Genomic DNA, 20,887 nt, shown 5'->3' on the forward strand with positions numbered 1-20,887 from the left:
CGAGATGCATTCAATCATTAAAAGTCAACATAACTTTACATTCCAGTATCTCATAAACAAAGGACCAGCTCGTCGTCGTCGGCAGTGTTGACAGCCGATGTTCGAGAATGTCACGTGTTCGTCATGTTAATATCACGTGCAATGCCTCCGCAAAAAAATCGCGTCTCGCGAGAGCTTCTTGCCTCAGCCGAACTTTGTTGTAGCTGCGACCCGTGTTTTCGTCGAAGCTCTCCACGTCGGTTGAGTCTACCATTGGCGTTTCATTCTTTTGTCTTTCGCCATTCTTATGTCGTCTCCGACGACTGTTTGACACGTTTCGACGATGGCCCCCCTTTACCTCCGTTTACGGCCCTCGCTGGCGTCCGTTCTGCGCCCAGCACACATTTCCCGGCGCCACTTGGCTCGGAGACGCAGCCCATACTCGACGACGGGCGATGCGGTCAAGGCCGCTGCGTCGACGGCTGCCACCACCGCAGATGCTATCAACAAGGCTTCGAGTGCCGCCGAGTCGGTCAAGGCGACGACGGAGACTGCCAAGTCTGCCACTACAACTGCCGCAAACACCGCCGCCAAGACAGTCGCAAAGGCAGCCACGACACCTCCCCCTCCTCCGCCGCCGCCGCCACCGCCACCACGTTCCGGTAGCAGCTCATCAGGCTCAGGCCTGCGTACTGCCGTCTACGCCACCGCCGTCGGTGCCACTCTGTTTGCCGTCTTCTTGTACGGCACAGACACACGTGCGTCGGTGCACCGCTGGATCGTGCCGCCGCTGATCCGGACGCTGTGGCCGGACGCGGAGGATGCGCACCACATTGGCACGGAGGCTCTCAAGGTGCTCTACCGACTGGGCCTCCACCCCAGGGACCGGACCGACGACATCCGCACGAACGTGCTCGAGGGCCGCGCCTTTGAGTATGCCCTTTCAAATCCCATTGGCATTTCGGCCGGCCTGGACAAGGACGCCGACATTCCCGACGCGCTGTTTGACCTGGGCGCCGCCGTCGTCGAGGTCGGCGGGTGCACACCGCGCCCGCAGGCGGGCAACCCGCGGCCGCGGCTGTTCCGCGTGCCGAGCGTCGCGGGGCTGGTGAACCGCTACGGCCTCAACTCGGTGGGCGCGGACGCGCTGGCGGCGCGGCTGCGGACGCGGCTGCGGGCGTTTGCGCGCGCCCACGGCATCCGCGAGGCAGACGTGCTGTCGGGCGCGGCGGGGGTGCCCGTCGGGTCGCTGCGCGCGGGCAAGGTGCTGGCGGTGCAGATGGCCAAGAACAAGGACACGGACGAGCACGACGTGGCGGCCGTGGCGCAGGACTACGTCTACTGCGTGCGCCGGCTGGCGCCCTACGCGGACGTGCTGGTCGTGAACGTGAGCAGCCCCAACACGCCCGGGCTGCGCGACCTGCAGGCGGTGGCGCCGCTGACGCACATTCTGTCGGCCGTCGTCGACGAGGCCCGGACGACCGCGGCCCCCGCGGGCAGCGCGGCGGCGCACACGGCCGCCATCGAGTCCGGGCTGCAGACGCTGCGGGCCTGGCCGCCGCGCGTCATGGTCAAGGTCTCGCCGGACGAGGACGCGGACGCGCAGATTGACGGCATCGTCGAGGCCGTCGTGGCCAGCGGCGTCGACGGCATCATCGTGGGCAACACGACCAAGCGCCGCGACGGCCTCGTGCCCGACAAGCTGCGCCTGCGCCGCCACGAGGAGGCCAACCTGCACGAGACGGGGGGCTTTTCGGGCCCGGCCATGTACGATCGCACGCTGGCGCTGGTGGCACGGTACCGGCAGCGGCTGGACGAGCAGACGCGAAGCGAGGCGGCTGGTGGTGGACCCAACACGGAGCGCAAAATTCTGTTTGCCTCGGGCGGCGTGACCAACGGTGACCAGGCGCTGCGGCTGCTGAATGCGGGCGCGAGCGTGGCGATGCTGTACACGGGGCTGGTGTACGGCGGTGCGGGCACGGTGACGCGCGTCAAGGAGGAGATGCGGGCGCTGGTGGGATCCAAGGAGGCGGCAAAGGCATAAGTTGGACACGAGGGCTGTTCCTCTATGTCGCAAGGTGTCGTGTTTCAACAGTGTATTATTGGTAGATTTTGTCATTTTATGTTTTCGTGGTCTGTTTATTATTGATTATTTTGTTGTATACATAGATCAAGAGCAAAGAATACAAAGAAATGCCCTGTCTTCAACCGCCTCCATCCTCGAATGTATACCCCATTACATGAGCTCCCCTCACGATGGAGGCAACGGCCTCTGTCCCAGCCCGCCTCCACCGAGTTCGAAAACCCGCGCCGCTTTCAACACGCCGAGGTCGTCAAAGCGTTTCCCCACAATCTGCATCCCGACAGGCAGCATGCACTGCCTGTCGAGCGACGGCGCCCATCCACACGGCACACTGAGTGCCGGGTGACCCGTCGCGTTGAACGGCGCTGTGTTGTTGATGGACCCGGCGGCGAGTCGAAGCAGGCGTTCCGCCGACGACCATCCGTCCATGTCGCGGTCGGTCATGTCCGGCAGAGGCGGTGCGACAGCCGGCGCCGTCGGTGACACCAGCACGTCGTAGTTTGCGAGCGCTGCGTCGTACGCGGCGCGCAGCTGCAGGACGTGCCGTCGAGCCTTGTTCTGCGCCGCATACGGCAGCTCCTCCCCCAGCAGCGTCTCGACCATGGTGGCCAGAACGACGGACGGGTTGTGGGCGGTGACGACGTCGTAAAACGGCTGGCTTTTGTGGTGGACACGCACGTCCGGTGTAATGTGCGGCAGGTCGTGCGCGAGTACGTCCGGTGCCCGTCCGCCAAACGCGTGCGAGGCCATCTGGTTGCGCACGGCGGCGGTCCAGATGGCCGCGCCGAGACTGTGGAGCGGCACCGAGACGTCTTCGACGACGGCGCCCATTGCCCCAAAATGATTGTGGACCGCGGCACGGACACACGCGGCATTGTTGCTGTCGGTGCCGGGGATGCTAAACGATTCCGTGATCAGGCCGACCCGGAGAGGACGAGAACGAGGCGTGAGACTGGCACGCTCCGCCGTGGCTGCCTCTGTAAATCTCTGCAACTCCTCGTGGTACGCCACCACATGCTCCCGCAGAGGACTCTCCGGGCCCATGCGCGGATCGAGTCCGTCGTAGCCGGCGAGCACAGTCAGACAGAGGGCAATGTCGTCCAGGCTGGTCGCCAGGGGGCCCACGTGGTCGATCATCGGCAGCAGCCCTGCAACGCCCGTGTACGGCACGAGGCCAAACGTCGGTTTGAGGCCGTAAATGCCGCAGTAGGCCGCCGGCACGCGGATGGACCCGGCTTGGTCGCCGCCAATGGCAATCAGAGGAGCCCCCAGGGTCATGGGCACGGCCTTGGTGGCCGCCGCTCGCATCTGCTCCCCCACCAGAGCCGCCGACCCGCTGCTGCTGCCCCCGCTGTTGTACCCCCGCTGCCATGGATTGTGCACCGGGCCCCAGATGGACGAGAACGACATGGGCGACAGCGAGAAGTGCTCGCACGTCGTGGTGCCTTTGAGGCGGGCGCCGGCCAGCAGCAGACGGCGCACGACCGTGGCATCGATGGGAGACACGGGATACTCGGTGCCGGACGAGCCAATAAACTCGGGGAGGGTGCCCAGCGTCTGCGGCAGCCCCCCAACCGCCACGGTGTCCTTGACGACGACGGACCTCCCTTTAAGGAGAGAGGACTCTGGCGACTCCGTCGACGCCGGCTCGACGACGGCCGTCACGTCGCACTGGTGGCACCAGGCATTGAGCGGGTTGTCGGCCGGGTCGGGGCGGCTGTACTTTCTCGGCGACGCCGCGGTCGCCGAGTCGTTTTCGTTTCGCGTTGGCACAACACGCAGGCGTGGATCAATGTAATCGGGCAGAGCATCGATCTGCGTGGCAATGGCATACGACGACCGCAGCCCGAGCAGGTACGCGGCCTCGTGCTGCGGTGCGACCTGGAAGCCGTTGCGACGGGCGAGATCGTGTAGCTTCTCGCGTGTGACGACAGGATCGTCTCTGTGTCGTCCTTGTCAGACACAAAATAAGGAAGACGAAGAAAATCAAAAAAAGAAGAAAAAAAAAACCTGCGAAAGCAGTACATGACTCACACTGTAGGATCGGACAGGGATGCCAGAGACATGGTGACGGTGAAGAGATACTCGTGTAGGTGGCGAATGTGTTGACAAGATTGTTTGGATGTTCGTTTTCTCCGTTGTTTTCACAGTTTACACAAAATACGCTCTGTCATTATCAAATATAACCACCGCACTCTCCAACTGGCTCCGTGATCGCTTTCTTGTTCACACGAATGATCGTACATACAAACGAATAGAACAGCACCTGTGCTGGCATTGTCATTGGTGTTGATGCCAGCCGACGTCGCAATTGCTTGGAAGCGGGGATTGTTCGGATAATGGGCGTTATGAGGAAATAGTGGTGACGGTTTGGCCGACGGACATTGTCGGACAGTGCCCTTCGGATAAAGCGCAGAGGATGTGGCCTAGTGAGCTTGTAAGTAGCAAGTGCTGTTGTTTTATTATTATAATACGATATTTATTACTTTTCCTTATTCTTTATTTTTATTTTATTTTTTAAAAAAATAATGTACACTTATATCGTTCCGAAAATCGGGTGGCTCTCTTCATTCGGAGTTACTTGGACTTTGGTGATGTCGTGAGAACTGCAAAAAAGGCAAGCATTTATAAGTGCACGAAGTTCATCTATTCTCTTCAATGCATACTGCACTGCATGCTGAACGAACATTGAGTGCATTTCATCACACAACAGCACAATATACATCTTATTCGCACGACAACACCATGGCCTCCGACGACGTCCAGTTCCCGACCTACCCCGACATCAAAGGGAAGGTCGTCTTTTGTAAGTCTGTGCTCTCGTCCAAAGTCAACTCGTCACTCGCACTCACTCATTGCTTGACCCATCGACGCAGTGACCGGCATCGGCCAAACCGGCGACCAGAGCATGTGGGGCAACGGTGCCGCCACGGCGCGGATTCTTGCCCGCAACGGCGCACGCATCTTTGGCTGTGACCTGAGCCTGGCCGCCGCGCAGCACACCCAGTCCCGGATCCGCGCCGAAGGCGGCGAAATTGAGGTTGTGAGCGCCAACGTCACCCAGGACGCGTCCGTCCAGGCCGCCGTCGCGGCGTGCCTCGCCGCCTACGGCCGGATCGACATTCTGGTCAACAACGTCGGCCGCTCGGAGCCGGGCGGCCCCGCCGACATGGCCGAGGCGGTCTGGGACGCGCAGGTGGACGTCAACCTCAAGTCGGTGTACCTGTGCTGCCACCACGTGCTGCCCCTCATGGAGAAGCAGGACGGCGGCGCCGGCGGCGGTGTGGTGGTCAACGTCGCCTCCATTGCCGGCCTGCGCTACATTGGCAAGCCGCAGGTGGCCTACGCGGCGACCAAGGCAGCCGTCATCCAGTTTACCAAGGCGACGGCCGTGCTGTATGCGTCGCGCGGCATCCGGCTCAACGTCGTGGTGCCAGGCCTCATGGACACGCCGCTCGTCGGGCTGCTGGCCGACAAGTACGCCGGCGGGGACCTGGCCGGGTTCAAGGCGAAGCGCAACGCCGCCGTGCCCATGGGCCACATGGGCAGCTCGTGGGACGTGGCCATGGCGGCTGCGTTTTTGGCGTCGGAGCAGGCACGCTACATCACCGGCCAGCCGATTGTCGTCGATGGTGGCATTACGTCGTCAACGGGCTAAGCGGTGGTCGGGGTATAAGTTGTACTGTGTCATAGATATAATACTTGCTATTGAATGAATATAAAAGAGTTGCTTTATTATCGTCATCCACTAGGGTTACCTTTGACTCGTTGTTCCTTCTCAACACCCCTACCCTACTTCTTCTCCAGCAACGCATACACGGCGTGGACCTCGGGCACCTTGGCCTCGAATTCCTGGCGGGCCTCGTCCCACACGCGCTGCTGCGCCACCCTGCCGCTGCGGCGGTTCATGAACGGTGGATAGGCGACCGCGTCAAAGTCGTGCAGGATCTGGCCGTTGGCCGCGGCCGGCGCAGAGGCGCCGTTGACGAGCGCGGCGGCCCCGTAGCTGGGGTCGCGGGCGCTGATGTTCATGATGAGGCGGGGGATCAGTTTGGCCTGGTTGGGGCTGGTGAGTGGGGTCCAGGCGGAGCCGGGGTCGGCACTGGTGATGGTGACGGCCGGCGGCTGCTGTTGGCCGGTCGCTGCGCGAGACGCCGTGCGCGCCGCCAGCTCGCGCGCAAAGTACAGCAACAGGCCCTTGGAGCGGCCGTACTGGTGGCCCTGCGCCAGGCCGTCACGGCTTGTGCTGAGGCGGCGCAGGTACGACGCGCCGGGCTGCCGCGGCAGGCCCATGGTGAAGGACGACGGGTAGATGCCGAAGGACGTGACGAACGTCAGAACGGGCGGCTGAGGATTGCCGGGCGAGGCCTTGAGGTGGGGCAAGAGGAGGAGGGCGATGAGCGCCGTCGACAAGAAATTGACCTGGACAGAAGACTCCCAGCCCTCGGGCGACTTGCGGCGGTGGAACGCGAGAATGCCGGCCGTCAGGAGGACGTGGTCGAGGTGGTCCACGGTCGCTGCGCGTTTGGCCAGCTCTCGACAGCCTGCATAGCTCATCATGTCGATCTGCCACACCAGAATCGTCGGCACCGCCTTGTTCTGAGCGCGCAGATCCGCCTCAATCTGCTTTTGCACGCCGGCACAGTCCTGCACATCGACGAGCACCAGCGTCGCGACGCCGTGCTGCGCAAAGAGCGTCGCCGCGCGCGAGCCGTACGCGCCATTGGCGCCCGTCACCAGGGCTGTGCGTCCGGCGTACGACGCAGTCCGCACCGTGGGCCGGCCGCTGCGCTGCTTCCACAGCAACTGCACAGGGAAGTACTCGGCCAAGAACAGCGGGAACGCGAGAGTGAGCAGACCAAGTACGGCGGCCACGATGCCGCCGATGACGAGGGCGTTGGCCATGGGAGGCGAAGAGGTCCAAGGTGGGAGAAATGCAAGAAGTGAAAAGAAAGTAATAAAGTAATGATCAGTGTTATCTATCCACAGATTGCTGGTCAAGCTGCTGATGCTGGGCGCAGTCTGCAAAGAGTGCGGAGACGACATACGTTTGACACTCGACCTCACATGATATTAACGAGGAGCGCCCCACCCACTGTGTGGCTGGCGAGCAATTTCCTATTTGGGTTTAGCATAGTCAGCTCTGCTTGACGGAGGACCACAGCAGCTTGTTTGTATTTACGGCTTCAGGTCTGTCATAGTAAACAACATCGCTGTCCTTTATTTTCCCCTTTTGATTATGGACAACCCCCACCACGCCTATGCTTTCCCTGCCGACTTGAAGACGTGCATCATGCGCTCAATCTCGCGCGAGTAGACCTCGACGCCCTCGCTCTGCAGCGCCGTCAGCTCCTTGGTGGCGCAGTGGTCCTCGACAAACTTGTGGTACTCCAGGCGCACGTTGCGGTTCTGGTTGATCTTGACCATGCCGAGCTGCATCGACGTGTGGATGAGCGCGTCGGACAGCGGGTGCGTTCCGTGCAGCACCAGCGGCACGTCCGTGCCGACGGCCTCGTGGATCTGCCGCAAACGGTCCAGCTGCCACCACGCTTCGGCGCCGCCCGGTCCATAGGGCCCGTGCACGTTGCCGAAGCTGGGCGCCAGAAAGTGCGTGCCCGTCTCGCGGACGAAGCGCGCCGCGTCCTGCGGCTTCGTGAGGACCTGCTCGAGCTCCAGGAACGGGATGCCGTCCTCGCCGCCCTCCATGCGGCCCAGCTCGGCTTCGATGGTGACGTTCTGCCGGGCGGCGCGCTCGACGATGCCCTTGACGTAGCGAATGTTTTCTTCTTCCTCAAACAGCGACCCGTCGACCATGATGGAGTCGAAGGCGCACTCTTCGAGCGCCCGGTCCGCGTCCGCGGGCTGCAGGCAGTGGTCGAGGTGGACGGCCACCGGCACGGCCGCGGCGTGGGCGACGTCGGCCACGTAGCGGACAAAGGCCGGGCCCTGGAAGTGGATGGACCAGGGGAAGAGCTGGATGATGGCCGGGGAGCGGCAGCGCTCGGCGGCGCGGATGACGGCAAGGACGCCCTCGACGTTGTACCTGGTGGCTGTTAGTGGGGTGGAGCGATTGGCACATGCCACTGTAGAGGTGAGCTTACACGCAAAAGCCACCGACGGCATAACCGCCTTTGCGTGCGGCGTCGAGGATCTGCCACGTCCTGTTTTCTTCAGGGTAGACCATTGTGAGGATAGCAAGTAATGACAATGCGTTGATTGGGGTCTGTCGATGGTTGGTATGTTGTCAAGCAGCTACTCTCCTGTGAGCTCGGGATGTCCAGATATTTTGTGCCACAAAGTGTCACAGCAACAAACAATTTGGCTGCGACACCGGACGGAGCAGGTGCGGACAATAGCCAGGTTTCGGCAGGGTTGTGCTTGTGCTTCATCTTCGGATTAGACGACTCAGAGCGGAATCGGACATTGGCGCCACACCGAATGCGAGCTAATTCGGAGAAATCTGGTCAGAGGGCAAGACAACACAAACCTGGTCAAAAAATCAACGACGCAGCTTTTCCATCTCCAGCTCCTGCGGCCTCGGCTCCAGAAATCGGTCCACCTCCTCCTGCCAGTACGGGTTGTAGGGATTGACGTGCCACGCGTTGGTGTACTCCCAATACGCCGGCATCCATGCGGCCGTCTCCCAGTCGATGATGCCTGTGACCGTGTCGCCGTCGGCCAGGATGTTGTTGGCTCTGAGGTCGCCGTGGGTGAGCACCGGCGGCTGGGGTTCTTTGTAGTTCTCGTGGAGCGCGAACAACGTGCGCAGGGCGGCAAAGCGCTCCTTTGTCTCGGTGTCCCATCGGCGCGGCGTCAATGGTCGCATCATACCGTTCGTGACGTCGTGGCACTGCTTTGACAACAGGAGGTAAAGATGTCGCGGTCACACTGAAACAAAGTACAGCGCTCCTTGTGCAACGCCCGAATCTTATTGGCCACCTTACCAGCGCACCATCAAAAGACGACACATGTAGCATGGAGTCACCCAAGATGTCGTTTTACATTTATTGTTTTATTTTCTCTTATTTAAATTCGTCGTCAAATTTTGACGCCCAACTGAACCACTCTCCTGAATCAACCCATGACAACCCTTGGTTCCGCTGGGCCATTCTCGCGGCTCCCCTCACTTCTTGGCAATCTCCTCGCCGGCAACGGCAGAGAAAAAGGCGTCGCTCAGGTGCCCGCCGCACCAGGTCATCTTCTCGTAGCCGTCGACCTTGTAGGGCGTGCGCGTGACGGCCGGCGTCTGGATCTGCTCGTAGTAGGCGCCCATGCCGCCGTCCGTCCACAGCGCCGCCGCCCGCTCAATCTCCATGTTGACGCCCTGGATCATGTACATTGGCTGGACCTGCCAGACGACGCCCCAGTCGGACAGGATCTGGGACGCCTCTTTGCGGCGCTCGTCGGTCCAGCCGGCGCTGGCGGGAAACGGCCACTCGCCGCCCCAGGCAAAGGCAAACATGCGGTCGGGGCCGAGGGCGGCGGTGACGGCCTCGTGGTAAGCCTTGAGGTCGTGGTAGTTGGGCTGGTCCATGCGCGCCCAGGAGAGGTCCGAGAGGGGCGCCACCACGAGGGCCCGCTCGACAATGGTCTGCACGGTCTGGCGGAAGAGGTACTGGCCCTGCGCCGAGCGGGGGAGCTCCCAGTCAAAGGGCACGTCGAGGCCGAGCACAGACTGGGCGGCCGCGCGGCGCTGCTGGAGCGAGGTGCCGTAGCCCGTGCGTGCCGTGTACGCGGCCACCTTGTCTGCTGGCACGCCGGCAGCGGTGGCGGCAGCCGCAACGGCCTCGTCAAACGTCGCCAGGCCGGCCTCCTGCATCCACGACGCGCGCGCGTCGGCCGCCGACTGACCTGCCTGGGCGGCCGCCGCGATGGCCTGCTGCAGCGTGTACTGTTTGTCGAGAAAGGCCGGGTTCGTCGCGCCGAGGACGTACGCGTGATCCCGCGCATCGGCCACGCTCGTGATGAACTCGGCGTGGTCCGTGTCGCAGCGGGCAAAAATCAGCGTCTCGGCGCCCAGCACGTCCAGCTGCAGCCGGATGGCCTTGACGCGGTCCCTGTACTCGGACGTCGGCACGACCGTCCGGCCCTGGCCCGTGGTGAACTTCTTGAGGCCTAGCGCTAGGTCGTCGATGTGGATGGCCGCCGCGCCCAGCTCGGCCAGCGCCTTGGCGGCCTTCATGCCAACCGTCAGCGACCCAAAGCCCATGTCGCCGTCGGCCACAATCGGCATCAGGTAGTCCCAGTGCTCGGCGGCGGCGCGTTCCGACGCGGGGAGCGACATGCGGTACTGCCGCTGCCGCTGGTCGTGCCACACCTGCGACCGGAAGATCTTGTCGACCACCTTGGGCACCGTGTCCCAGGGATAGTCGGCGTGGTCCATGCCCGGGTACGCGTTCTCGGAAAACCCCGAGAGGCCTCCCGACACGTACACGGTGCGCATGTACTTGGCCATCTGGCTGACGCCCACGGGGTCCGTGGCGCCAAACGTGAGCTCGGACGTCTTGTTCTTGTGGTGGTCCTTGAGGAGCGCCCACAGCTTGAGGGCCGCCGGCGACGACACGCACGGCAGCGTCTGCGAGCCGCGCAGGGCCGCGACGGTGCGTGCTGTCCACGGCCGCTGCACATGCTGCTGGCGCGGCGTCGCCCACCAGGCCTCAATGTCGCGGACGGTGGCGTCAAATGACGCCTGCTCGGCCTCGAGCGATTCGGTCGAGGGAATGGTCATGGTGTTTGGTAGGTTGAGCAAGACGTGATGATGGTGGATGTGCCAGTGTTTGGTTGTACATTTGCAAGTCTACAAACATGTTTGTATAAAGTGAATATTCTGGTTTCTTAAGCACATTACCATCTGGCTCCTATATCGGACGGAAAATGATCCTATTGTACATACATGTGGGTTTGCCCGTGGCCGTTTGTCCGCGAAGATCGCTTGTGAAGGGGTGGAACTAAAAAGGAAAAAAAAGAACTGTTGGATGATAGTCGCATCAGCTTAGCTACTTGTTCTATTATTCGGACTCTGCAAGCTGCATCAGGTCGGACTTGTCCCATCGGCAATAAGAAATCAGTCGAATTTCAAATCGGTATAAAAGTCCAATATCAAACAGAGCTAGTGCAAGCCCATCAACCATATGGCGCCGTCTCTCCATTCCCATTCCCATTCCCATTCCCATTCTCCATTGTCCGAGACGTTCTTCCCAGCCCCCGGCAGACCCCGGCAGTCCACGGCCGTCACACGACTTGATGTATCTGCACCCCACATAAGCTCACATGGAAAGTATGGGGACAAAGTATGGGGAAACTACGGCGTACAACGTATCCAACGTCAAGTGTCCGTGCAAGTAGATGTCTTGGAAATGAGATGCATTTGGTCTGCTACGACGAAGATGACCACCTATCAGCGGTTGTAGTATTAACTGCTCCATGTGGCCCATCTTCCCCATCATCCCCATCATCCCCATCATCCCCCATATTTCTCCGTATTCGCTCAGCATTCCCCACGTCTCGTTGTCTCCACATCTGTGTCTACAAGACTTTGGACAGAATCTTCTGCAACTGGGTCTTTTGCTTCTGCTGCGGGCTGTCGCGCTCGTCGCCTTCGACGCGGCCCGTGTACAGGTCCATCTCGTCGAGGGCGACCATTTTGGTCTTTTTCACCAGCTTCCAGAACGTGAAGAAGCCGGCAAAGATGGGGATGCCGACGTAGGCCGACACAAAGTTCTGGGCGTTCCAGTTGCCGTGCGTAAAGACGGCAAAGCCGTTGAACAGCAGCACGACGACAAAAAACACGAGGCCGAACCAGGCCGTGTACGGCTGCCCGGGGCCCCGGAAGGGCAGCGACGACCGCTCGATGCCCTGGGCCAGGAGGGCGCGGCGGAAGCGCGTGTAGGCGTAGCAGAGGCACGTCCACGTCAGCAGGTAGCTGGTGGCGACGAGGCCCGACAGCCAGTGGAAGACGTTGGACGACGCCGACGACACCGTCATGTAGGCCAGCAGGCCAAAGACGGCGGTGGCGCCGACGCAGTAGTAGGGCACGCCCTGGCGGTTGCAGGCGAGCAGGAACCGCGGCGCCTGGCGCTGCTGGGCCATGGCGAACAGGTAGCGCGAGCCCGTGTACAGGTTGGCGTTGGCCGACGACGCGGCTGACGTGATGAGGACGGCGTTGATGAGGTGCGGCAGGACGGGGATGCCGGCCGACTGGATGGCAATGACCCAAGGCGACGCCTTGACGCCGCTGCCGCTGACGAGGTCCGGGTCGTTGGACGGCACGAGCAGGCCGACAAAGAAGGCGCCCAGGACGTAGAAGAGGGCCAGGCGCCACAGCACGCGGCGCACGGCCTGTGGGATGGCGCGCGTCGGGTTGTGCGTCTCGCCCGCCGCGACGGCCACCTGCTCGGCGCCGCCAAACGCGTAGGCAGCGCTGATGAGCGTGCTGAACAGCCCCAGGAAGCGGCCCGTGCTGCCCGTGGCAATGTACTCGTTCATCGCGCCCGGGTGCACCCAGTAGCGGAAGCCGATGCGGTCGTGGCTGGGGCCGCCACCGAGGTCGAGCACCAGCCCGAGAATCAGGAGGCCGATGATCGTGACGATCTTGAGCGACGCAAAGAAGAACTCGGCCTCGCCGTAGATGGCGACGGCGCAGAAGTTGAGCGCAAAGACCAACACCAGGATGATGGAGATCCACGCCGCCGGGTTGATGTCCGTCCAGTACTGCACCAGCAGGACGGCGCCGGCCGTCTCGCCGGCGATGGCAATGGCGCAGTTGTACCACTGGTTCCAGCCGACGGAAAAGCCCAGGGCCGGGTCGACAAACCGCGTGCAGCTCTGCGCAATCATGCCCGGCAGCGGCAGCAGCGACGCCATCTCGCCGACGCCCTGCATCATGGCCCAGATGGCCATGGACGTGAAGAGGTAGCCCAGGAACAGCGACAGCGGGCCGCCCGTCGCCAGCGCGTTGCCGATGCCCACAAACAGGCCCACGCCGATGGTGCCGCCAATGGCTATAAACTGCACATGGCGCTCCTTGAGGCCGCGGTTGAGGTGGCCGTGGTCGCCTGCCGTGTGGACGTCCTCGACCTGCGCCTTGGCCTGGCTGTCCACCTTTTCGAGGTCGTCGCCGGCGTTGGGAGTCCCCATCATGACGGAGTCCTTTTTGTCGTCCATAAAAGGCGATGCCAAGTAGTAAGCAAGTAAAGAGGAATGCAGTAGCCAAGTAGAGTGATGGATGAAATAAAAGGGACACGGTATGAGCGACGTAGGAAAGAAACATCCACCAGCCGATCACGTCCCACCTCAAAGGTCAAAGTCGACCTTGATCTTTATATCTAGAGACCAGTGACCACGGGGTCTTTGGCACTTCGTATCGTATCATCCTCATCCGTCGTCGTCTCTTCTCCTTCCCCTGCCTCCTCACCTTCCCGGTTTCATTGCGCTAAGGAGCGTCTATTCCCATCCTAGTGCAGTGCCTGGGGTTTAGTGTAGGATACGCCTATCTTGGGATGTTCCGTTTAGTCGGGTTGACGACTCGCCGCTATCAACGACTCCACAGATGAAAGATTAAGTGATCGGACAATGCAAAGACGAAAGCGGGGAAGCGCTAGTGTCCTCGACACGTCCAATTGTCCGAAGCGTATGGAGTTGCCGAAACATCGACAAACTTATATATCGTGACATTCGTAGACTGTCAATGTTTGTTGACCGTGTCACTCGTCCATCGTCGCAACAAAATCCCACGTACCTTGCATTCTCCACCGGTTTCGTTCCTCGTCACTGTCACCATCACCATCACCATCACCTCACCTCACCTCAAACAATGGCCTTTGTCCAAAAAGAATTCTTTACCCGGCCGGCCCACCCTCCCATTGGCGCCGCGCCCGTCTCCCTCGCCGACGCCATCGCCGCCAGCACCACCGGCGATGGCCGCCCCGACCAGTGGTACAACATCGGCCCGGGCATCTGGGAACTGCAGCTGAACGGCGATCCCGCCTCCGACAACAAGGCGGTCCTCCAATGGTACGAGCCCAACACGCGGTCCGTCGACCCGGTGGCCGTCATTACACACACGTACATTGAGGAGGTGTGCTTTATCCAGGGCGGACTCACGGATGTGACGCTCGGACAGGGGTGGGGTCCGGGGAGCTATGCCTACCGCTTACCTGGCATGAAGCATGGGCCCTACCAGGCATCGTCAGAAGGCTGTCTGCAGTTTGTTAAATTGGTGCCAGTGGAGAACCAGAAGTAGAGGAGGAGAGGAGGAGGGGAGGTCAACGCAGATGTAAGGAGAGGACTCGGTGAATAACTGTACATAATGTTCAAACTCAGAATCATTTGGCAGAGTTGCATGTCCATTGAGATTATGAAGGTGACTGCAGAAGTACATGACAATATCACCCCTGAATAACTCCTTTTGTGACCTTCTTGTCACTCACTTCGGAGGACACGCCACTTTGGATCCTGTGTGTCCACCTTTCAAATAATACGAGAACGTACGTAATACCTATTGTCCGATGGAATAGTGCAGAGTTGCGCAGTGACCGACACCGGCCCCTGTATGCACCATATATCTATGCTTGTGACTGGACCTGTATTCCCTTTGCATCTTTCTTTGGCCGATAGCATCATATAAGCCACAGCATTGTCAAAAACGGCCGCCAACGACACATCATCACCGACCATCAGACAATGGGCTCCATCGACCACACTGGCCTGCCCGAGGCACTCATCCTCGGCGCTGTCCACCACGCCACCGATGTCCTGGACCGTCTGCAGCGGGCGTACACTGTCCATGTCCTTGCGTCCGGCGTCACGCGAGCGTCCTTCTTCGCGGACTGTGCCGCCGGCCGCTACGACAACGTCGTCGCCATCGGCCGCTCCGTCGACTCGGTTGCGTTAACCGGCCGCTTCGACCCCGAACTGGTCCACCGGCTCCCGCCGTCGGTCCGGTTTGTATGCCACAACGGCGCCGGCTACGACCAGGTCGACGTGGCCGCATGCCGCGCCCGCGGCATCGCCGTGTCGAACACGCCAGACGTCGTCAATGCGGCCACGGCCGACACCACGCTCTTGCTCCTCCTGGCCGCGCTGCGGCGGGCCCGCATTCCCCAGGCGGCCGTTCTGGAGGGACAATGGACGCAGCCTGGCTTCCGGCTCCCGCTGGGACGCGACCCGGCCGGGCTGACGCTCGGCATTGTTGGGTTGGGCGGCATTGGCGCGGCCGTCGCCCAGCGCGCCGCGGCGTTTGGCATGCAGGTGCAGTACCACAACCGGCGGCCGGCCGCAGATGCGTTCCTCAACGACAAAGGTGTCCGTGCGACGTACGTGACCACGCTCGCTCAGCTGCTCCGCACCAGCGACGTCGTCTCGGTGCACGTCCCTCTGTCGGACGCGACGCACCACTTGATTGGCGCCGCCGAGTTTGCGCAGATGAAGGCCGGCGTCGTCTTTGTCAATACAGCGCGCGGGCCGGTAGTGGACGAGGCGGCGCTGGTCGACGCTCTGGAGAGCGGGCATGTCTGGAGTGCCGGTCTGGACGTGTTTGAAAACGAGCCACACGTGCATCCGGGTCTCCTCCGAAACGAGAATACTGTCCTCTTGCCGCACATTGGGACAGCCACCAAGGAGACTCGTCGGGCCATGGAGGCACTCATGCTGGAGAATGTAGAAAGCGGACTAGCAAGGGGGCATCTCAAGACGCCAGTACTGGAATGCAGAGAGACGGAGAGCAGCTGAAAGTAGCATATAGTATTTTAAATTATATTACATACTTAATCTTCTCTCTACGACGAGTCTGCTAGTCCCAATGGCACAGGCCCGTCGTATTGCTGACTATCAATGGCATCAATCATGTCCTGCCACGTCACCAGGTCCGTCGGCCCCGGAAACGAAAAGGCTTCTGAGAAGGGCGGCTCACCGCTGGCTCTCAGCCGAAAGTCTGTGCCCAGCCATGCCGCGTTCGGATCCCACGGTGAGAGGGAGATGTCTTGCAGCAGCGGTTGCCACGCGTTGGCGGGCGTGCCTCCTGTTGGGAAGCCGTTGAGACCGGCATTGAGGCCGGGTTGGAGAGGTGCAGAGGCGTGTGCGGGCATGGGGGCTGCCGGTTCAGCAGCTGGAGGTTCTCGTTCGGGTTCGGGTTCCGGTTCGGGTTCTGGCTCACGTTCTGGCCCTGGCTCTGGCGGTTGCGGATACTCTTGTGGTGGCAGAGACGTTTCCTGTGTCTCTCCCAGTCCCGCCCGTCTCCGTAACCGTTCAATGCACAGCTCTGCCACCTTGACTTCGGCGAGCCGGAAGTCGTTGACCCAGATCTCGTTGCGCTCCTTGTCGCAGAAAGCTTGCAAGTCGTTGACGACGGGGTGGATGTCGACCCGCGTCTGGTTTACGTTTTCATTCTGTGACCTCTTCGTCCGTTGTGCCACGGATCCCCCAGTGCGTGGAAACGTCCTGGGAAACGGTCTTGGTTGCTCCTGGATGGCCAGCAACCCGAGAACAATAGCGCTGTTGAACAGCTGCGGCGCCCCGAGACACCAGACGTAGTGGTCGGCCGGCCCGCCGCGACCCTCGCCCGCGACGTCGTGCTCCAACCGCGTCTTGAGGTCGGCACACGCCGATGCATAGCATACCTCCCGACTGTAGCGGTGCTGATCCGTGACGGAAATGCGCCAGGCGTAGGGGCGGTGCAGTGTGATGCGGGAGAAGTGGAATGCAGTATGGAGGTAAAGGCGGTGCCATTTCAAAAAGGGACGGCTGCTGTCCAACGAAACATCCGTGTCCTCCAAGGCAAAGTAGGCCGGCAACGACTGCTTCCAGGCGAGCAGCTGCGCGTCCAGGCGCATGACTTCGCGGTACGACGCCGCGCGGAGGCCAAAGGTCTGTTCCTGGATGCGGCCAATGATGCGGGCCAGCCTGTACGAAAAGATGGCCAGGACGCTGGGTGTGGGATGCGTGGTGAGCGGTTCCGCCCGCGCGGCATTTGCTTCGTCGTGCCCAAGATCGTCGAGAAACACGTTTTCCGGCTCTTGCGTCAGGCTCAGGTTGTCCAGGATGCAATAAGGACGCCCCAGTGCCAAGGAAATCATCCGGTCCAGCAGGTACAGGTGGCACCACAGCCTCCGCCTGGCCTCGGTCACGCGCCGTGGCAGTTTCCAGTGGGTGCCATCAATGTGGACGCCCTGCGCAATGGCGAGCCGCGATGCGAAGCCCACCGTCAGCCAGCCTTCGGTGATGCGCTGCGAGAACAGACAGTACCGCGTGGTCAGGATACCCGCCCGCACCAGATCCGTGCTCTCCCCGTAGAACGACGGGGCAATCACAATGGCCCGCCGGCACGCCCAGAAGAAACTCATCGACGCGTCCTCGTACTCGCGCTGCACTTCTGGTGGCGCGCCGCCCGGGCAGTCCAAGTAGGTGCCAATGGCGAGGACGATAAATAGCAGCGCCAGCCAGCGGATGTCGACCGTCGTGACATCGTCGAAGCCGGCCCTCCGCGAGTAAAAGCGCTCGTACTCGCGGCGGAACGAGGCCGGGTGCACTGCGTCGGCGGTGACGCTCACATTGGCCAAGAACTGGTCGACAAGACGGTCGACTGTACTTCTCTGCCGCGGCAGCATCCCCAGCAAATCCCAAAGTTGGGAAAAGGGCCCGCCCTCGTCACGGAACGGCCGCGCAATCGAGCTTCTGAGGGACATGTTGGCACCTGGCTGGACATACGGCGCGGACGTGTCGAGCAGAGCAGCCGCCGCCTGCGGTCCAAAGTAGGAACTGCCAAAGAACGTGGGGGCGCCGCGTGATTTCCACAGCTGGCCCAGCGGGGCGACATTGCCTGCACCGGTGTTGGTGGTCGTGCTTGCACTGGTCGGCCCCGGCTGACTGGTGGACCCGGCGCCGGAGACAGACGTCGACCCAGAGCTGTTACGTGGTTGTGGGCGGCCCTCGTCAATGTTGCCCGGTTGAACCTCGAGAGATTGTGAGTTTTCGGCGTCCTCAACTGTCGCCCGTGCCGATGTCGATCTGGGCGCCGTCGTGTTCTCTATCGTGTTCTCAGCAAGGCCAGACCCAAAACCACCTGCTTTGTCCAAACCAGGTGCCGCGCTCGTGTTAGGAGTTCCGGCCGTGATGGCCGACGCCGGAGTGAGAGGATGGGATGGTGACGCGGGTGGACTGCCGGCACGACCGTGACGTAGCGGTCTTGGTCGTGGCGGTGGTCGCCCCGTTCTAGCAGCGGCCCGCCGTGTCCGTCGGCGACTGCTCTGCTCTTCGCGTTGCTCGTCACGAAGCACGCGCGGCCGGCAGAGGTGCTGGACCTGTCGGAGACTACAGTTGTGGCACGGGATGGTTCCGTCGCACTGCTCGTCAGTGGTGATCACGGAATGTGTGACCGAACAGGGGAGCGGTATCACCTACCTTCTGCTTCCTAGTATGGCATTGTGAACACGCCTTGGCAATACGGCCGCGTCGCCGGGGTGTCAGCACGCCCTCTGAAACACCGTCAAAAATGCCTTCAGAAACGCCTGCACCCATCCCTACGCCCAAGGCCATGGACATGATAGCTTCAGCGCCCGCTTCGGCCGATGGATCGTTCGGAGATGTCTGCATCCTGACGGGGTATGCGCACGTGCTGGGCGAGGAGAATGGTGGGAGTGGCCTGTTGTCGCATAGATTGTGATTATTTTGGTTTGCATCGGACAGTCGGACTAGACAAAATATGCAAGCAAACGCGACCCTTGTTTACATCTTTATCTTGGACGAGAGAGGCAAACCGTTTACCGGGGAAAGCACGACCAGTGTTTGCCAGGCGTCTTGTTTGGGAAGCCACGGCTTGTGTCGTCGGGTGTCGTGCCGGAAGGCGCTAAGAGACAATCTCCGATGGCGCAACGATTGTCCGAAGAACGTATCAATCGCCAAAAGAGGAAATGGTCAAAGAGGGGAACGTTAGCCGTTGTCCATTGTCCGAAGGCCAAACTCAGTCTGGATTAGTCTTGCTGTCAGAAATGCAACAGTTAGGGAGCGAGTCACTGACACCAAATTCTGTCACCGAATACTCGGCTGCAGGCTACATTATATGCAAAAAAAAAAAAAAAAAAAAAAAAAAAAAAGAAAGGCGCACAGAACTAACCAAAACATCGAATTGGCGTTGGCAAGAGGGCAGACTGCCCAGCAGCAGTTTGGGACGAGACTCGCTTGGAATTCAATGGTCCCTTCTAAAGGAAGAAAAAACATGGTCGTATTTACAGCAACTCCCAACTAAGCTGGCCGACAAAGTATCAGGTTACCGTAACCAGTAACGATTATTAAAAAACTCTTTGATAGTAATTCAACAGAACCAAACGTGTCTACACAAGCTATTTGTGGGCACGACACCGCGTATCACTAAACAAACGTAAAAATCCCCATCACTCAAACGATATATTTCCAGATAAGGCTGGCATAATTCTGGAGGTCCACATCGGTAATGGCGATATCGTGCTCTCCGACGGTAGGGGCACGAAGGTAAACTTCTGCAAATCCAATCACCAACGGGGCGCCACTGACGCGAAAGCGTGCCGGCGTCCGGTCTTGCTTCGACATATCCATAATGGGAGCAGGGCCTGTCCAAGTAATATTGATTGATTGGTCACAGAAGGGTTCGGGCGCCCGCAAACCAGCACGCGTAACCTGGCGCGTCGTCGTGGCTCCTGGACGGTTGGGCCGTTCCACCCACTTTTCGATGCAGATGGTTTCGTGCGAGGCGTCCATCTTTACAAGCACGACCATCTTGACTTGGTGGTCAGATGCCGAGAACCACCAGCGCATCTTGGCCCGAAGAGACGGCAAGGTCTGCGAGAAACCGGCTTCGACGACCAGCGTTGGCCAGTCGCCTGCGTTGCGGCTGTCAATCGGCCAGCCAGCCGAGTCAGCTTGTCCTGAAGAGCCATTCGTTGCATCGAATGTCGTTGTGCTTAGCGACATCCATCCGATGTGGGCTGTCATGTCTCTCAGACTATCTCGAACCATATCGTAGAGTATTGTATGCATATTGGAATGCCCGAGCGTTGGAACCGTGATAATGACCGCTTCATACGCAGGTTGGTAGAAAAGGCCAAACTTCTTTCCCTGGCGATCACGCTCCGCTTCGATATCGCGAAAAGTTTCGGGGGATACATCACCGACGCAAAATACATCTTGGTTTTTGTCAAGGTTGGCCAGAGACACTAGGATATCTTCGACGCTCGTAAACAAAATGTCGGGATGCGGTGAGTCTTCGTTCTCCATCGTAGTTTCCAAAGAGGCGGGCGTCGAATCTGTTGCCATCGTGTTGCTTGTCTCGCTCGTATGCTGTTCCTATACAGCTTGATCAGAGGGAGAAAACGCTGCCGGATTTTCCTTTCGCAAATGGACTTCTGTCGTGTAGTAACCAGCACCGCCCAGAACGCTGCCGGTATTTGCTTGTGCGAAGTATTCCTCCATACTAAACGATGATCAAAGCGACGAAAAAAATTGAGATTAGAAATGGTTTCGATGAGTCAGGGCTGGTGGTGGTCGGAGAGCAGAATATTGTTTGTGGCTGCCTGGAAGAGTAGGTTGGAAATTTTTTCCTAGTTCGACTGTTGCGAATTATGTGAGCTGAACGTTGTACACATGATGTCAAAATCATGTGACGAACTTTGACAACTTATTTGTATTTTACACAGACGCAAAAACCCACCAAATCCATCGACAACAGACGCTGACCATCCAGCCCGGGTTAGTCTTGCTGGCAAAAAGTCCGACGGTTGGTAAGTTGGCTTCTGCTTTGCATGTACGAAATCTAGTCATTCTCCGAAGAGCGGCTACACCATAAATACTGTGCCATCA

At 60.2% G+C, this 20,887-nt stretch overlaps 10 protein-coding genes across 10 annotated transcripts; 4 read left to right on the top strand and 6 right to left on the bottom strand.

The window, feature by feature from the left end:
- Window positions 1–322: 322 nt before the first annotated feature.
- SPSK_08999 (dihydroorotate dehydrogenase (fumarate)) lies at window positions 323–2,023 on the top strand (the record flags this gene model as incomplete). The annotated part of the gene is made up of 1 exon (XM_016735580.1): window positions 323–2,023. One exon carries the CDS (start codon window positions 323–325, stop codon window positions 2,021–2,023), a length of 1,701 nt encoding a protein of 566 aa, XP_016586961.1.
- Window positions 2,024–2,230: 207 nt separating this feature from the next.
- Window positions 2,231–4,128, bottom strand: SPSK_08862 (amidase; the record flags this gene model as incomplete). Its single annotated transcript, XM_016735448.1, has 2 exons — window positions 2,231–4,004; window positions 4,097–4,128. 2 exons carry the CDS (start codon window positions 4,126–4,128, stop codon window positions 2,231–2,233), a joined length of 1,806 nt encoding a protein of 601 aa, XP_016586962.1.
- Window positions 4,129–4,807: 679 nt separating this feature from the next.
- On the top strand, window positions 4,808–8,119 carry SPSK_08404 (uncharacterized protein; the record flags this gene model as incomplete). Its single annotated transcript, XM_016735002.1, has 5 exons — window positions 4,808–4,868; window positions 4,939–5,707; window positions 5,815–6,987; window positions 7,052–7,110; window positions 7,347–8,119. 5 exons carry the CDS (start codon window positions 4,808–4,810, stop codon window positions 8,117–8,119), a joined length of 2,835 nt encoding a protein of 944 aa, XP_016586963.1.
- A 442-nt stretch (window positions 8,120–8,561) lies between these two features.
- On the bottom strand, window positions 8,562–8,891 carry SPSK_10083 (uncharacterized protein; the record flags this gene model as incomplete). The annotated part of the gene is made up of 1 exon (XM_016736640.1): window positions 8,562–8,891. One exon carries the CDS (start codon window positions 8,889–8,891, stop codon window positions 8,562–8,564), a length of 330 nt encoding a protein of 109 aa, XP_016586964.1.
- A 294-nt stretch (window positions 8,892–9,185) lies between these two features.
- Window positions 9,186–10,790, bottom strand: SPSK_09079 (isocitrate lyase; the record flags this gene model as incomplete). Its single annotated transcript, XM_016735659.1, has 1 exon — window positions 9,186–10,790. The coding sequence occupies one exon, from the start codon at window positions 10,788–10,790 to the stop codon at window positions 9,186–9,188; it is 1,605 nt and encodes a 534-aa protein (XP_016586965.1).
- Window positions 10,791–11,587: 797 nt separating this feature from the next.
- SPSK_09072 (amino acid transporter, AAT family) lies at window positions 11,588–13,198 on the bottom strand (the record flags this gene model as incomplete). The annotated part of the gene is made up of 1 exon (XM_016735652.1): window positions 11,588–13,198. One exon carries the CDS (start codon window positions 13,196–13,198, stop codon window positions 11,588–11,590), a length of 1,611 nt encoding a protein of 536 aa, XP_016586966.1.
- Window positions 13,199–13,874: 676 nt separating this feature from the next.
- On the top strand, window positions 13,875–14,303 carry SPSK_09996 (uncharacterized protein; the record flags this gene model as incomplete). Its single annotated transcript, XM_016736560.1, has 1 exon — window positions 13,875–14,303. One exon carries the CDS (start codon window positions 13,875–13,877, stop codon window positions 14,301–14,303), a length of 429 nt encoding a protein of 142 aa, XP_016586967.1.
- Window positions 14,304–14,743: 440 nt separating this feature from the next.
- Window positions 14,744–15,790, top strand: SPSK_09517 (D-3-phosphoglycerate dehydrogenase; the record flags this gene model as incomplete). The annotated part of the gene is made up of 1 exon (XM_016736089.1): window positions 14,744–15,790. One exon carries the CDS (start codon window positions 14,744–14,746, stop codon window positions 15,788–15,790), a length of 1,047 nt encoding a protein of 348 aa, XP_016586968.1.
- Window positions 15,791–15,837: 47 nt separating this feature from the next.
- SPSK_08496 (uncharacterized protein) lies at window positions 15,838–18,649 on the bottom strand (the record flags this gene model as incomplete). The annotated part of the gene is made up of 2 exons (XM_016735091.1): window positions 15,838–18,357; window positions 18,458–18,649. 2 exons carry the CDS (start codon window positions 18,647–18,649, stop codon window positions 15,838–15,840), a joined length of 2,712 nt encoding a protein of 903 aa, XP_016586969.1.
- Window positions 18,650–19,450: 801 nt separating this feature from the next.
- On the bottom strand, window positions 19,451–20,344 carry SPSK_09661 (uncharacterized protein; the record flags this gene model as incomplete). Its single annotated transcript, XM_016736233.1, has 1 exon — window positions 19,451–20,344. One exon carries the CDS (start codon window positions 20,342–20,344, stop codon window positions 19,451–19,453), a length of 894 nt encoding a protein of 297 aa, XP_016586970.1.
- Between the last annotated feature and the right edge of the window lie 543 nt (window positions 20,345–20,887).

Source organism: Sporothrix schenckii (genome assembly GCF_000961545.1).
Source record: "Sporothrix schenckii 1099-18 chromosome Unknown Cont44, whole genome shotgun sequence".
Classification (NCBI taxonomy): Eukaryota; Fungi; Ascomycota; class Sordariomycetes; order Ophiostomatales; family Ophiostomataceae; genus Sporothrix; species Sporothrix schenckii.